This window comes from Bubalus kerabau, chromosome 9 (genome assembly GCF_029407905.1).
Source record: "Bubalus kerabau isolate K-KA32 ecotype Philippines breed swamp buffalo chromosome 9, PCC_UOA_SB_1v2, whole genome shotgun sequence".
In the NCBI taxonomy this organism is placed as follows: domain Eukaryota; kingdom Metazoa; phylum Chordata; class Mammalia; order Artiodactyla; family Bovidae; genus Bubalus; species Bubalus kerabau.
Window position 1 is genome coordinate 41948921 of NC_073632.1, and position 16483 is coordinate 41965403.

General features: G+C 37.9%; 1 protein-coding gene across 1 annotated transcript in view; it reads right to left on the bottom strand.

The window, feature by feature from the left end:
* Positions 1-216: 216 nt before the first annotated feature.
* The window catches only part of LOC129660000 (amine sulfotransferase-like), a 28105-nt gene continuing 11838 nt past the window's right edge, over positions 217-16483 (bottom strand). Inside the window, exons 5-8 of the mRNA XM_055591466.1 lie at positions 15041-15167; positions 14079-14173; positions 5691-5874; positions 217-759 (exon numbers count right to left, since the gene is read on the bottom strand). Of these exons, the coding sequence (XP_055447441.1) occupies positions 629-759; positions 5691-5874; positions 14079-14173; positions 15041-15167 (537 nt within the window). The 3' untranslated portion in view covers positions 217-628. The remainder of the gene's footprint in view (positions 760-5690; positions 5875-14078; positions 14174-15040; positions 15168-16483) is intronic.

A 16483-nucleotide genomic window follows, 5' to 3' on the forward strand; every position in this document is an offset into this window, starting at 1 on the left:
GCTCACAAGGTTTTCTCCATTTAGGAATTAAAAGACATATTTATCTATATTTTTCTTGTTGTTCAAAGTAATTTTATTCTAAATATTCAACTGTTAAATACACATAGAATTACTTTAGTGAATGATATAGATACAAATATTTCTTTCCATCCAAATAATTAAATAATTAGACCATTAGGTGATCAATCTACCTTTGAAACTTAACTCCTTAGTATAAATTTTGTGAACTGGTAAATCATTAAGCAGATGAATCTGCTTCTCAGATGCATGTGATTTCTCTATTTACTCAATAGTCACATTGGTTTTAAGCCAAAATATGAAATTTCAATTAGAAAATTATAGATAAATAATGAATGCCTGCTATGGAAAACACTCTCAAAATATTCATGTTGCATGATTTCTTTCTTCCACTTTATCATAAAGGCTAACAATGCAGATTATCCAAATCATTATAATTGGTGAAATGTCAAAGTTTTATTAACGGCATGGAAATGAATCTAAGCACAGTTTACTGATTTTCTTAATTAAGAAAGTTTTTATAATTAACATTTGTATGAGAAGCACAAATTAATGTGTATATTAAAATACACTTTCCAGTTGTTAGATTTTTACAATATTATTATATTTTTCACTGATCCAACTCCTCATCTATTTCCCAGATGAACTTCAAGGGGAAATCTTTCATCTTCCTTTGGAATACTCTGTCAAATCGCTCATTTTGCTTTACAGTCAAGTAATGTTTCCAGTCTCCAATGGTACCTGTGGGACAAACACACAAACAGCCCTGGGTTAGGAGGTAGCACTGTTGGGACAAAAGCTTCCTTCAATCCACTTTATTATCTTCTCAAGCAGACAAATATCTATTTGTTTTCCATGGAATTTGATGCCTCACTTTCTCTTATACATGGCTGAACTAAAAACACACTTAGGACACGATAACACGGAAAATTGAGCTGTAATCCACTTCCTTATCTTAAACCTTCACTATCCACTACCATTAATATAGAACTTTGCTAAGAAGGAAAAATAAAGCTAAATATGCAAAGAGATTAGAATATTTGAGTATATCTTACAAAGTTCCACACACCATACTTGGCACACCACATCTATTATATCACATAATATAGTTCTTAATGATACCCTTCAAAGTAAGTATTTTCTTCAACTTTAAAATTGAAAAAAAAGAGAGAGAGAGAGGCCCAAAGATTTTTAAGTAGAAGAGAGATCAAGATGGTGAGCAAAAGGAGTTGAACCTCAACTCTCCCCAAGAACATATCAAAAATACACCTTCGTGTGGAAGAATTCTCATTGAAACTTTGCTTCTAACTGATTCTTTCTCACTGAAAGACTTCTGTCTAGAAACAGGCAGTCAGACTCCTGGAAAACCAGGACTATCAGAAAGTTACAAGGTAGCACACATATGAAGGGAAGAAGGGCAATCATGCCAGGACCTCTGACCCTTGGGAGAGACTCAGAGGAAAAGGGAGATGATGTGAGAAGACACTGGGGAGTGAACAGATTGAGCCATGATCTGGGCATCTCAGACTTTAGCTGATTGGGAAACCACTGGGACAGTTAGAAAGGCTGGAGGACCCTTTGCTCCAAGATTCCAGTATAAAGTATATAAACGACAAGGATACATTGTATAGCACAGGGAATTATAGCAATTACCTTTCAATAATTCATAATGGAGTATAATATGCAAAAATAGTGAATCACTATGCTGTACATGTATGATGGAGTAGCCATCATAGTCAAAAAAAGAGTCTGAAATGTAGTACTTGGATGCAATCTCAAATACGGCAAAATGATCTCTGTTTATTGCCAAGGCAAACCATTCAATATCATGGTAATCCAAGACCATGCCTTGACCAGTAATTCTGAAGAAGCTGAAGTTGAACACTTCTATGAAGACCTACAAGACCTTCTACAACTAACACCCCCTTCCCCCAAGAAAACAAACGTCCTTTGCATTATAGGGGACTGGAATGCAAAAGTAGGAAGTCAAGAAACACCTGGAGTAACAGGCAAATTTGACCTTGGAGTACAGAACGAAGTAGAGCAAAGGCTAATAAAGTTTTGCCAAGAGAACACACTGGTCATAGCAAACACCCTCTTCCAACAACACAAGAGAAGACTCTATGCATGGACATTACCACATGGTCAACACCAAAATCAGATTGATTACATTCTTTGCAGCCAAAGATGGAGGAGCTCTATACAGTCAGCAAAAACAAGACCAGGAGCTGACTGTGGATCAGATCATGAACTCCTTAATGCCAAATTCAGACTAAAATTGAACAAAGTAGGGAAAACCACTAGACCATTCAGGTATGACTTAAATCAAATCTCTTATGATTATACAGTAGAAGGGACAAATAGATTCAGGGGATTAGATATGATAGACAGAGTGCCTGAAGAACTATGGATGGAGACTCATGACATTGTACAGGAGGCAGTGATCAAGACCATCTCCAAGAAAAGAAACGCAAAAAGGCAAAATGGTTGTCTGAGGAGGCCTTATAAATAGCTGTGAAAAGAAGAGATGTGAAAGGCAAAGGAGAAAAGGACAGATATGCCCATTTGAATGCAGAGTTTCAAAGAATAGCAAGGAGCTATAAGAAAGCCTTCTCCCTCAGTGATCAATACAGAGAAATAGAGGAAAACAATAGAATGGGAAAGACTAAAGATCTCTCCAAGAAAATTAGAGATATCAAGGGAATATTTCATGTAAAGATGGGCACAATAAAGGACAGAAATGGTATGGACCTAACAGAAGCAGAAGATATTGAGAAGAGGTGACAAGAATACACAGAAGAACTATACAAAAAATATACTCATAACCCAGATAATCATGATGTTGTGATCACTCACCTACAGCCAGACATTCTGGAATGTGACATCAAGTGGGCCTTAGGAAACATCACTACGAACAAAGCTAGTGGAAGTGATGGGATTCCAGTTGAGTTATTTCAAATCCTAAAAGATGATACTGTGAAAATGCTGCACTCAATATGCCAGCAAATTGGAAAACTCAGCAGTGGCCACAGGACTGGAAAAGGTCAGTTTTCATACCAATCCCAAAGAAAGGCAATGCCAAAGAATGCTCAAACGACCACAAAATTGCACTCATCTCACACACTAGTAAAGTAATGCTCAAAATTCTCCAAGCTAGGCTTCAACAGTACGCGAACCATGAACTTCCAAATGTTCAAGCTGAATTTAGAAAACGCAGAGGAACCAGAGATCAAATTGCCAACACCTGCTGGATCATCGAAAAAGCAAGAGTTCCAGAAAAACACCTACTTCTATTTTATTGACTATGCCATAGCCTTTGCTTGTGTGGATCACAACAAACTGGAAAATCTTAAAGAGATGGGAATACCAGACCAACTGACCTGCCTCTTGAGAAATCTGTATGCAGGTCAGGAAGCAACAGTTAGAACTGGACATGGAACAACAGGCTGATTCCAAATCGGGAAAGGTGTACGTCAAGGCTGTATATCGTCACTCTGCTTATTTAACTTATATGCAGAGTACATCATGCAAAATGCTGGTCTGGAGGAAGCACAAGCTGGAATCAAGATTGCTGGGAGAAATATCAATAACCTTAGATATGCAGATGACACCACCCTTATGGCAAAAAGTGAAGAGGAACTAGAAAGCCTCTTGATGAAAGTGAAAGAGGAGAGTGAAAAAATTGGCTTAAAACTCAACATTCAGAAAACTAAGATCATGGCACCTGGACCCATCACTTCATGGCAAATAGATGGGGAAACAGTGGAAACAGTGACAGACCTTATTTTCTTGGGCTCCAAAATCACTGCAGGTTGTGAGTGCAACCATAAAATTAAAAGATGCTTGCTCCTTTGAAGAAAAGTTATGAACAGCCTAGACAGCATATTAAAAAGCAGAGACATTGCTTTGCCAACAAAGGTCTATCCAGTTGGACTATAAAGAAAGCTGAGAGCCAAAGCATTGATGCTTTTGAACTGTGGTGTTGGAGAAGACTCTTGAGAGTCCCTTGGATGGCACAGAGATCTATCCAGTCCATGCTAAAGGAAATCAGTCCTGAATATTCATTGGAAGGACTGATGTTGAAGCTGAAACTCCAGTACTTTGGCCACCTGATGCAAAGAACCAACTCATTAGAAAAGACCTGGATGCTGGGAAAGATGAAGGTGGGAGGAGAAGGGGATGGCAGAGGATGAGATGGTTGGATGGCATCACCAACTCAATGGACATGGGGTCTTAGTAAACTTTGGGGCTTGGTGATGGACAGGGAGGTCTGGCCTGCTGCAGTCCATGGGGTCACAAAGAGTCAGACACAACTGAGCAAGTGAACTGAACTGAACTATGCTGTACAACTGAAACTAATATAATATTGTAAATAAACTGTATCCCGCCTGCCAGTGTAGGAGACACAAGAGACTGGGGTTCGATCTCTGGGTTGGGAAGATCCCCTGGAGAAGGGCATGGCAAGTCACTCTAGTATTCTTGCCTGGAGCATACCATGGAAAGAGGAACCATTACAAATAGATTTTCAAGTAATAAATTCAAGGAACAGAGGGTGCCAAGGGCTGTCATTAATACAAAAGTTTCACTTGATGGAAGTTTGAAACCAACATTAATTCAATTATGTAATAAAGATGAATAAATTGGCATCTTTAGCTATCAGAATTTATTTTGTTTATATTATCATCATTTGCCAGTAAGTAAGTTACATGGGCATGAGAAATGCTTTATATCTGATCTAGTTGAGCAGTGAGAAGTGAAAACTGATAATAAATGGGACAAAGAGGAAGCAACGACTTTTTAAAATATTGGTATCCACAGTAATTTTAATAAGATCTTTATATAATTAAAATTTAATCAGTGTCTATTGTCATAGTGCTGTTATGAATATATTAGGATAAAATATGAGTCTAGAGATGTAGATAAGTGCAAATTATGTTTTAGAATAATGTACATTAAAAAGATTAAATGAAAAATTGAAATTAAGGAGTATCAGGAGAAAATATATTTATTCTTAGCAACCCCTGGCAACTTAATGGAGCATAATAAAAATTTATTCATGTTGTTGGATGATTGAATTCATAGCAGATTGGGTTAATGAGGTATCAATCTAGTTTTTACAATGAAGAAATATCAACTTGAAGGGAAAGAAATGATATAAAAATCCTCTCAAAACAAAATACATATTAACATTCTATCTAGAATGTTCTAAATAGCAATAAGGTAAACCAAGAATTGGAGCTCTCCTGGACACATATCTTTTGCCTTTCAGTAAGACTTTTTAACAAATTTTAAAGTAGGGTCACATGGTGGAGAAAGAAGGAACCTAGTATTATTAGTCAGATACTGAAGTTCTGTTCTGTTTCCTGGGATAATTTTCAGGTTCATTTTAGGATCAATGATTCTCTGTTTGGCTTAAACGGTGATTCTTGGTGGGACATGTTGCAGGCCACATTTAACTTAATCTAGCAGCCAAGGTGGAGAAGGCAATGGCAGCCCACTCCAGTACTCTTGCCTGGAGAATCCCAGGGACAGGGGAGCCTGGTGGGCTGCCGTCTATGGGGTCGCACAGGGTCAGACACGACTGAAGCGACTTAGCAGCAGCAGCAGCAGCAGCAGCCAAGGACTCAAGACAAGTCTCAACGCTTTTGCTTCTATTACCCACTTAACATCACCTTTGCGCAGGAAGTGTCCCTCTGCTCTCAGCCCGATGTCATTTTTCAGAATGCTATCATAATTAGCTTGAGGATCAACCTTCATATTCTGAAACGCAGCCTGATTCACAACAGCATCCAGATCCTCTTCACTCAGTTCTTTCTCAAGAAAACTGCTGATTTTAAGCACAGAACTTCTGAGATCCTGAAAGAATTGTATGAGAAACTGTTCATTCTATAAGGAACACCTGAGTTATAGCCCAACATCTTTACCACATTTTAGAAAACTGACAGTGCCTCGGGCTTTTTCTAAGTCTAAAGTTTGGCTAAGATCTGTAACATTCATTCTATTAAACTGAGTGCTGCGGTTGTCAGCTTTGTTGGAGTTTCCTATCATTTGATTTTACAAGGAGAGCTCAACTTCGGTCACTCATTCAAGCCACATTTTTAGACTTATTATATACATTTCAGAGGGTTTCCCAGGTGACACCAATGGTAAAGAACCTGCCTGCCAGTGCAGGAGACATGTGAGACCTGGCTTTGATCCCTGGGTCGGGAAGATCCCCTGGAGGAGGGCATGGCAACCCACTCAGGCATTCTTGTCTGGAGAATCCCATAGACAGAGGAGCCTGGTAGGCTATCGTCCACAGGGTCGCAAAGAGTCAGACACGACTGAAGTAACAGCATGCACACATGCATACATTTCAGAAATTGCTAAGTTCTGCAGTATGTTAACCGGTCAATAATACACTCTCTGTGTTTGTTGTGTGTGTGCTCACCCTCTCAGTCATGTCCAACTTTTTGCAGCCCCGTGGATTGTAACCCACCAGGTTCCTCTGTTCACGGGATTTTCCAGACAAGAATACCAGAGTGGGTTGCCATTCGCTACTCTTGGGATCTTCCTGGTGCGGGGATCAAAATCACATATCTTTCATCTCTTGCATTGCCAGGCAGATTCTTTATCGCTGTCACCATTTGGGAAGCCCCCTGGAGTCCATAATTCATAAGGGAATTATAAAACAACTAACTGAATACAAAGAAAAACCCAAGTCTTGATGGCTTTCCTGGTGACTTCTACCAAACATTTAAAGAAGTATTAACACCAATTCTCTTCATTTTCTTCCAAAAAATTGAAGAGTATGAAATATTTCCAAAGTCTTTCAGTTAAGCAAGAATTACTTAGGTACCATTGCAGAAAGATGGTGTAAGAAAAAGCTAAAGACCAATATCACTTATGAAACATAGGGTGCAAAATTCCTCTACAAATTAATAACAAATTCAACAACATATTGAAAAGATTATAAACCATAATAAAATTGGATTTACCCCTGGCATGCAAGATGGTTCAAACTATGAAAATTAATTAGTGGAATATCACATAAACAGAATGAAGGGAAAGACCACATGATCACATCATTTAATGCAGAAAAAGCATTTGACAATATCCAACACGTTTTCATGATTCAATAACACTCAACAAATGAAGAATTAAAGGAAACTATCTCAACATGAAAAAGCTCTACATAAAATACCTACTGCTAACATCACACTTAATGGTGAAAGACTCAAAGATTTTCTACTAAAATCAGGAACAAGTTAAAGATGCTTGTTCTGTCCACTTCAACACTTCTCCCCACTTTTCAACATAGTACTGGAAGTCCTAGCCAGAACAGTAAGGAAAAATAAACAATATTATTAATAAAAGGCATCTAAATTGGAAAGGAAAATTGTTCACAGGCAACATGATTTCAGACATAGAAAAATCCTAAAGATTCTACACACACACACAATCTTGTTAGAACTAATAAACAATTTGAGCAAAGTTGCATGATACAAAGCCAACATGCAAAACTCTTATATTTCTATATACTCACAATGAACAATCCAAAGGCTAAAAGTGAAAGTGAAAGTGAAGTCGCTCAGTCACCCGATTCTTTGCAACCCCATGGACTGTAGCCTACCAGGCTCCTCCGTCCATGGGATTTTCCAAGCAATAATACTGGAGTGGGTTGCCATTTCCTTCTCCAAAAGGCTAAATTATAGCAAAACCATTCCAATTTCAATTGTTTCAGAATTGATGAAATAGCAATAAACTTAATCAATGTGGTAAAATATTTGTGTTCTGGAAAATATTTTAGAAAGTTGACTAGAACAACATCCCATGGTCATGAACTGGAAATTTTAATATTGTCAAGATGTTAATACCACCCAAAGTGATTCACAGATTCAGTGCAATCCCTATCAATATCCCAATGATATTTTACACATTGAAAAATTCATTGTAAAATTCAAATGGAATCTCAAGGGGGTATTAGATACCCAATAGATTCTTGAATGAGAATATTGCATATAGAGGCATTAGACCTCCTCTTTCAAAGTTTACTACTCTTTCAAAGTCCTCAAAGAATTAAGTCCATATCCAACAAGTCCACTTGTGGGCATACATGCAAAAGAAATGAAGATGAGGATCAGATATGTGTACACTCATGGTAATAGCAGCATTATTTACAATTGCCACAAAGTGGAAGTCATCCATGTGTCCGTCAATGGATGAATGTATAAACAAAATATATAGATGCAATGAAATATCATTCACCCTTCAAAAGAAAGGCAATTCTGATATATTTTACAATCTGAATAAATTAGTAGAGCAGATTTACAAGAGATCCCAATTCATGAATAGAAATGAAGACCTTGGTGAATAAGGTTACTTACATATTAGAGTCAGAAGAATAGAGTGACAATGATATGGGAGTAGGGGCAGAAAAGAAGTGGTTATATAAATAAGGATAGCAGTTACTGCCCCCAATAACCATTATCCTTAATAAATATATACCTACTTCTTTGATTTTACTTTTAGTCTTATCATTTAGTTATGAATCTCCAAACAACATAGCTACTTCTGCCTTCATTTAAACTACATACTTTGATACACTTGACACAAGTAGCTAGAAAATGTTTCAACATAGACACTATATAGTTAAGAATATCACCTTCAGCTCTGTGAGAAATCTTCAAAGTGCTTTGTGATAATCTATATGGGCTTGTCAATTCCAATTAAAGAATAGACATAAATTGTATTACCTCAAATTACCAAGAAACAGTCAAGGGAAGTAGTAGACAAAGAAGACCTCAAAATCTACATCACTATTGATGGTACATAATTGCTTGAGCTAAATATGGATCCCATTTTAGAAAGGGCTTTAAAGCAGAAACTTGAGCTGACCAAATTCTATTTTCCTGGAAAGGAAAAGTTAAGAGTTTTTCCCCAAGATATGGTGAAAAAAATATCTGTTTGAAAGACTGATGAAAAAACTAGAACAAAAATATATCCACATTGGGCAGCTTGGTGGAAGGTAAGTTAAAACTGATACCTGGTGATAGTATACTGATGACAGAACAGACAGATTCTCCAGGATTTTGCATAGTTTACTCAGTGTCTTCTATAGCCACAATTCCAGCAAAATCTGTTGTTTATGAATATATTTTTGGGATCACATTCTTATGGAACAGCTCAAATATAAAAATAGGGAAGGGAACACATTTGCATTTTAAGATGATAGCACGGGTTGAAGAATAGAGAATAAACGGAGATGGGCTGAGAATTGCAAGTAGGCAAATCAGTTAGACAAGTTGTTATAGAAACTAAGCAAAAGATAATGGTGATCTGGACCATGGAAGGGGCAATATAGATTGGTATGTTTGCAACTTCCACAAAGGAATCAGAGACAGAATTCAGACATTTAATAACTAGTGAAATTAAGAGGCAAGGGTGAAGGAGATATCAAGCGTGAAGGCTAGTTTCTGACTTAGATCATGAGATACAGTACATTTCATGGGAGAACAGGCAGCTTTTGTTGGGAGATGATAATTCTACTGGGGGCAGGTTTTTTTTGAAGTCCAATATTAGCTATAAAAATAGAAATATAGAAGACAGTTGCAATATATTAATACATGTGTCTGTGCCAGTGTTATATATCTGGGATTCATCAATTTCACCCCAACCCATCCAACCTGGTTTACTCTACTGCACTCTTCATGTAATTAGATTTGATGGATAGTTTAAACTTTCATTTTCACTTGACTTCTCAGCCCTGAGAGGTTAAAAAGTATTAAAAAGGTTTCTTGATACACCTGCTTGGCTTTTGTCAGCACACACAACTTTTTTCTCCCTACCTCTCTGATAGCTCCTTTTCAGCGTCCTTCCACGGGCTCACTCTCTCTACCCAAACATTATGTTTTAAATTCTCTCAGTAATAGTACTAGTTCCCCCTTTTTTCCTCCTGTACACTCTCTTTCTTCGTTTCTCTTTTCCTCCTCTTTTTCTGTCCTTTTCCTCCTCACTCTCAATTTCAAGCATAATCATGGTTTCAACTATAGTCTGTACAGTGATGATGTCCAAATTAATATCATCGATAATTTTAGAGCAAACCTCTTTGAAATGTAGGCCTGTATGTTCCCCAAATTTTCAAATATCTTCATTTGGATATGTCTAAATCATCTTAAACTCCATATGTCAAAACCAATCTCATAATCTTCTCTTTTCAGCTTTACCCTGCTTCAGTGTTCCCTAAGCACTAAATGAATGACATCATTATCAACACAGGTGTATGAGCCAGAATATAGAAAGCATCTTACTATTTCTCCAGTTTTCATTTTTATTGCATATAATCCCTTTCCTTTTGACCTTAAACATATGTGTTAAAACTCTGCAGTTTCTCCAGTCTCAGAGTGACCATTCTAACCCAAAGCATCGTTGGTGTTCAGTGGGTTATCACACTAGTATCTAACTAATTTGCCTGTATTCACTACCATCATTTTCAATCCATAAAAAGGAATGATATTCTAAAAATATTAATTGCATTACATAACTCTCCTTCTGGTGATTCTTAAGAGACTTCTTACTGCCTTTAAGCTGAAAGAAATCACCATCATTTATTACAGTCTTTGAGCAGCTTGACTCTTATTGACCTCTCGATCTTTTAGTACTTTCACTTTGCCTGTTCTTCTTCCTTCATTTTTCATCCACGTTAATGTATCAGGAAATTTGCACATTCTCTTTCCCTGGCTTCCTTTTCCCCCCATCTCTTTTTTGTTAATACTTATTTATTAGCTTGGCTGACAGAATGTGGTCCACTGGAGAAGGGAATGGCAAACCACTTCAGTATTCTTGCCTTGAGAACCCCATGAACAGTATGAAAAGGCAAAATGATAGGATACTGAAAGAGGAACTCCCCAGGTCGGTAGGTGCCCAATATGCTACTGGAGATCAGTGGAGAAATAACTCCAGAAAGAATAAAGGGATGGAGCCAAAGCAAAAACAATACCCAGTTGTGGATGTGACTGGTGATAGAAGCAAGGTCCGATGCTGTAAAGAGCAATATTGCATAGGAACCTGGAATGTTAGGTCCATGAATCAAGGCAAATTGAAAGTGGTCAAACAGGAGATGACAAGAGTGAATGTCAACATTCCAGGAATCAGGGAACTAAAATGGACTGGAATGGGTGAATTTAACTCAGATGACCATTATATCTACTACTGTGGGCAGGAATCCCTTAGAAGAAATGGAGTAGCCATCATGGTCAACAAAAGAGTCTGAAATGCAGTACTTGGATGCAATCTCAAAAACGACAGAATGATCTCTGTTTGTTCCAAAGGCAAACCATTCAATATCATGGTAATACAAGCCTATGCCCCAACCAGCAATGGTGAAGACGCTGAAGTTGAACAGTTCTATGAAGACCTACAAGACCTTTTAGAACTAACACCCAAAAAAGATGTCCTTTTCATTTTAGGGGACTGGAATGCAAAAGTAGGAAGTCAAGAAACACCTGGAGTAACAGGCAAATTTGGCCTTGGAGTACAGAATGAAGCAGGGCAAAGGCTAATAGAGTTTTCCCAAGAGAACGCACTGGTCATAGCAAACACCCTCTTCCAACAACACAAGAGAAGACTCTACACATGGACATCACCAGATGGTCAACACCAAAATCAGATTGATTATATTCTTTGCAGCCAAAGATGGAGAAGCTCTATACAGTCAGCAAAAAAAAGACCGGGAGCTGACTGTGGCTCGGATCATGAACTCCTTATTGCCAAATTCAGACTTAAATTGAAGAAAGTAGGGAAAACCACTAGACCATTCAGGTATGAACTGAATCAAATCCCTTACACTATACAGTGGAAGTGAGAAATAGATTTAAGGGACTAGGTCTGATAGATAGAGTGCCTGATGAACTATAGACAGAGGTTCGTGACATTGAACAGGAGACAGGGATCAAGAGCATCCCCATGGAAAAGAAATGCCAAAAAGCAAAATGGCTGTCTGGGGAGGCCTTACAAATAGCTGTGAAAAGAAGAGAAGTGAAAAGCAAAGGAGAAAAGGAAAGATATCAGCATCTGAATGTAGAGTTCCAAAGAATAGCAAGGAGAGATAAGAAAGCCTTCCTCAGCGACCAATGCAAAGAAATAGAGGAAAACAATGCGGTAGGAAAGACTAAAGATCTCTTCAAGAAAATTACAGATACCAAGGGAACATTTCATGCAAAGATGGGCTTGATAAAGGACAGAAATGGTATGGACCTAATAGAAGCAGAAGATATTAAGAAGAGATGGCAAGAATACACAGAAGAACTGTACAAAAAAGAACTTCACGACCCAGATAATCACGATGGTGTGATCACTCACCTAGAGCCAGACATCCTGGAATGTGAAGTCAAGTGGGCCTTAGAAAGCATCACTACGAACAAAGCTAGTGGAGGTGATAGAATTCCAGTTGAGCTATTTCAAATCCTGAAAGATGATGCTGTGAAAGTGCTGCACTCAATATGCCAGCAAATTTGGAAAACTCAGCAGTGGCCACAGGACTGGAAAAGGTCAGTTTTTATTCCAATCCCAAAGAAAGGTAATGCCAAAGAATGCTCAAACTACCGCACAATTGCACTCATCTCGCATGCTAGTAAAGTGATGCTCAAAATTCTCCAAGCCAGGCTTCAGCAATATGTGAACTGTGAACTTCCAGATGTTCAAGCTGGTTTTAGAAAAGGAAGAGGAACCAGAGATCAAATTGTCAACATTCACAGGATCATTGAAAAAGCAAAAGAGTTCCAGAAAAACATCTATTTCTGCTTTATTGACTATGACAAAGCCTTTGATTGTGTGGATCACAATAAACTGTGGAAAATTCTTCAAGAGATGGGAATACCAGACCACCTGATCTGCCTCTTGAGAAATTTGTATGCAGGTCAGGAAGCAACAGTTAGAACTGGACATGGAACAACAGACTGATTCCAAATAGGAAAAGGAGTATGTCAAGGCTGTATATTGTCACTCTGCTTATTTAACTTATATGCATAGTACATCAGAGAAACGCTGGGCTCGAAGAAGCACAAGCTGGAATCAAGATTGCGGGGAAAAATATCAATAACCTCAGATATGCAGATGCCACCACCCTTATGGCAGAAAGTGAAGAGGAACTAAAAAGCCTCTTGATGAAAGTGAAAGTGGAGAGTGAAAAAGTTGGCTTAAAGCTCAACATTAAAAAAACCAAGATCACGGCATCTGGTTCCAACACTTCATGACAAATAGATGGGGAAAGAGTGGAAATATGTCAGACTTTATTTTTGGGGGCTCCAAAATCACTGCAGATGGTGATTGCAGCCATGAAATTAAAAGACGCTTACTCCTTGGAAGAAAAGTTATGACGAACCTAGTTAGGATAGTTAAAAGCAGAGACATTTCTTTTTCAACAAAGGTCCGTCTAGTCAAGGCTATGGTTTTTCCTGTGGTCATGTATGGATGTGAGAGCTGGACTGTGAAGAAAGCTGAGCGCTGAGGAATTGATGCTTTTGATCTGTGGTGTTGGAGAAGACTCTTGAAAGTCCCTTGGACTGCAAGGAGATCCTACTAGTCCATTCTAAAGGAGATCAGTCCTGGGTGTTCATTGGAAGGACTCATGTTGAAGTTGAAACTCCAATACTTTGGCCACGTCATGTGAAGTGTTGACTCATTGGAAAAGACTCTGATGCTGGAATCAGCTTCACGATATAGACTTAGATTACTGTGATATTAAGTGGTTTGCCTTGGAAACGAACACAGATCATTCTGTCGTTTTTGAGATTACAACCAAGTTCTGCATTTCAGACTCTTTTATTGACTATGATGCTACTCCATTTCTTCTAAGGGATTCCTGCCCACAGTAGTAGATATAATGGTCATTTGAGTTAAATTCACCCATTCCAGTCCATCTTAGTTTGCTGATTCCTAGAATGTCGATGTTCAGTCTAGTCATCACAGCTTTTACATAGTGCATTTTTAAAGTCAACCATACAAAGATAAATGGAGAACGTGGTTCATTGAAACCGTAAGAATTTCCAATAAAGAATTTAAAAATAACTTTCTTCTCTTACCTTCTTCATCTCTTCATACATCATGAACAGGATATTGAAGTCATGTCTGTGCTCATACCAGCCTCTGATGTGATCAAACCAAAGGCTCCCTACCACTGTGGGAAAATTAATAAGTTAGCAGGTAAAGATGTCACACTTATTACATAACAAGCTATAGTCTGTGTTTTCTGTTCAAGAATCCTCAAAAGGCAAACCAAGCTCCAAACCACTGGACATCTATGCTATCTTTTAAAAAGTAGAGTTGTGGGAAACAATTGCACCATTTTAATAGAAAACTGCTTTTGCAAGTTATTCTATGTTTGTAGGAAAGCAGCAATGCAGAGAAAAGAATCCTGAAGAACTAAATTCTTAGGTAAGAACTAACATTAGTTAAGAACTAAGATTTTGTCAGGATCACTCCCTTCCTTCTTCTGCTTCCTTCACCTGAAAACATACATCTTTATTTCTCCTATTATTGTCTATTTAAAGATTGTGTATAATAACTTTATTTACCAGCACATGAATATAAACTTCTAAGTGTGAGAAAGCCCAGATCCCACATTCCAGGAATCACTTGCATCAGTCTATCTTTTTCAGTGCTGGAATGAGAATCCCACAGCTGCCATATAAAGTCTACCCCAGGACCATGACAGAGCACAAAATGACACCTACATTAGCTACTCTGGAATGAGCTTTGGATCTAGATCTTTTCTGATTCGATTATTCCCTGGTCAAAGTTTTTCTTATACACTGTGCAGCCTTGACAATTCTCATATAGGTGGTCCTAGTTATAAAAAAAAAAAAAAGAGAGAGAGAGAGCTATAGGATGGTGAGTAGATAGCCAATACCAACCACTTGTGTGTATTGAGCGTACTATGATTAGCCTTCTCTTCTCGCTAAATACGTTGCCTTGGTTTGAGAATTTGGCTACATGACAAAGTGGCCTCATAAACATGTTGCTTGGTAAATAAATTCATAGTTACCTTTTCCATCTAGAAATTTTTCCATGAAATCTCCTATGTTATTTGAAGCTTCTAATGTAACCAACAAATTAGAAAAATGAAAATATGAGGTCAAAACATCCTTGGGGTTTCTGCAGACATAAATTACCTGCAGAGGAAATAATGAACAATTTGAACAATTCTGGATTATCTTTACAGATTTTTTAATACCTACTTAGTATTTCATTATATGAACGCAAAGTAATTTATTTTATCCAGGCTACTACTGACAGAAACTAACTTGTTCCCAAGGTTTTTTCTATCAAAAGGATCATTGCAATAAAAACTTTATTCTTATGAATTTTCACTTGTGTGAGCATAAAGGGCTAATTTCTAAAACTGAAATTATTTATTGTAAGGTTGATTAAGTTTGCAAATTACCTTCCATAAAAGATATTCCATTTACCCTCTGTGAGCATTAAGTGATATTTGACATACAGACAAGGTAGCATTGGAGATCAGTGAGAAAAGGAAAATCTACTTAACAGATGATGTTGGGTAAATAATAATCCATGTTTAAAAAATGAATTTCGACTTCACACAATGTATAGAAACATATTTACGAAAGGATAAAGGATTTAACTTTGAAAGCAAATTTTTAGAATCTAAAAAGATAAAAAAAGTATTACTGACCTTGTGTAAAGAAACTATTTTTCAAACAGGAAAATATTTCCCATATAGAAATACATAAAAATGGATTAATCAGACTCCATTAAAATAAGAATGCTGTTCATCAAAATGTACCAAAGCTTTACAAAAAGCAAGAAAATATAAGTGCAGCACTGCTGCTGCTGCTAAGTCTCTTCAGTCGTGTCCGACTCTGTGCCACCCCGTAGACGGCAGCCCACCAGGCTCCCCCGTCCCTGGATTCTCCAGGCAAGAACACTGGAGTGGGTTGCCATTTCCTTCTCCAAGGCATGCAAGTGAAAAGTGAAAGTGAAGTCACTCAGTCGTGTCCAACTCTTCGCGACCCCATGGACTATAGCCTACCAGGCTCCTCCATCCATGGGATTTTCCAGGCAAGAGTACTGGAGTGGGTTGCCATTTCCTTCTCCAAGGACAGCACAGATACCAATAATAGATTAGTATCTAGAATTATGTTCAAACTACCATACAATTGCATTCATTTCACATGCTACCAAGGTAATGCTCAAAATCATGCAATTAGGCTTCAGCAGTATGTGAACCAAGAACTTCCAGATGTACAAGCTGGATTTAGAAAAGGCAGAGAACCAAACATGGAACAATGGATTGCTCAAAATTGAAAAGGAGTACATCAAGGCTGTGTGTTGTCACCCTGCTTATTTAACCTCTATGCAGAGTGCCTGTGTGCTAAGTCGTTTCAGTCGTGTCTGTCTCACTGCAACCCATGGACTGTAGCCCACCAGACTCCTCTGTTCATGGGATTCTCCAGCCAAGAATATT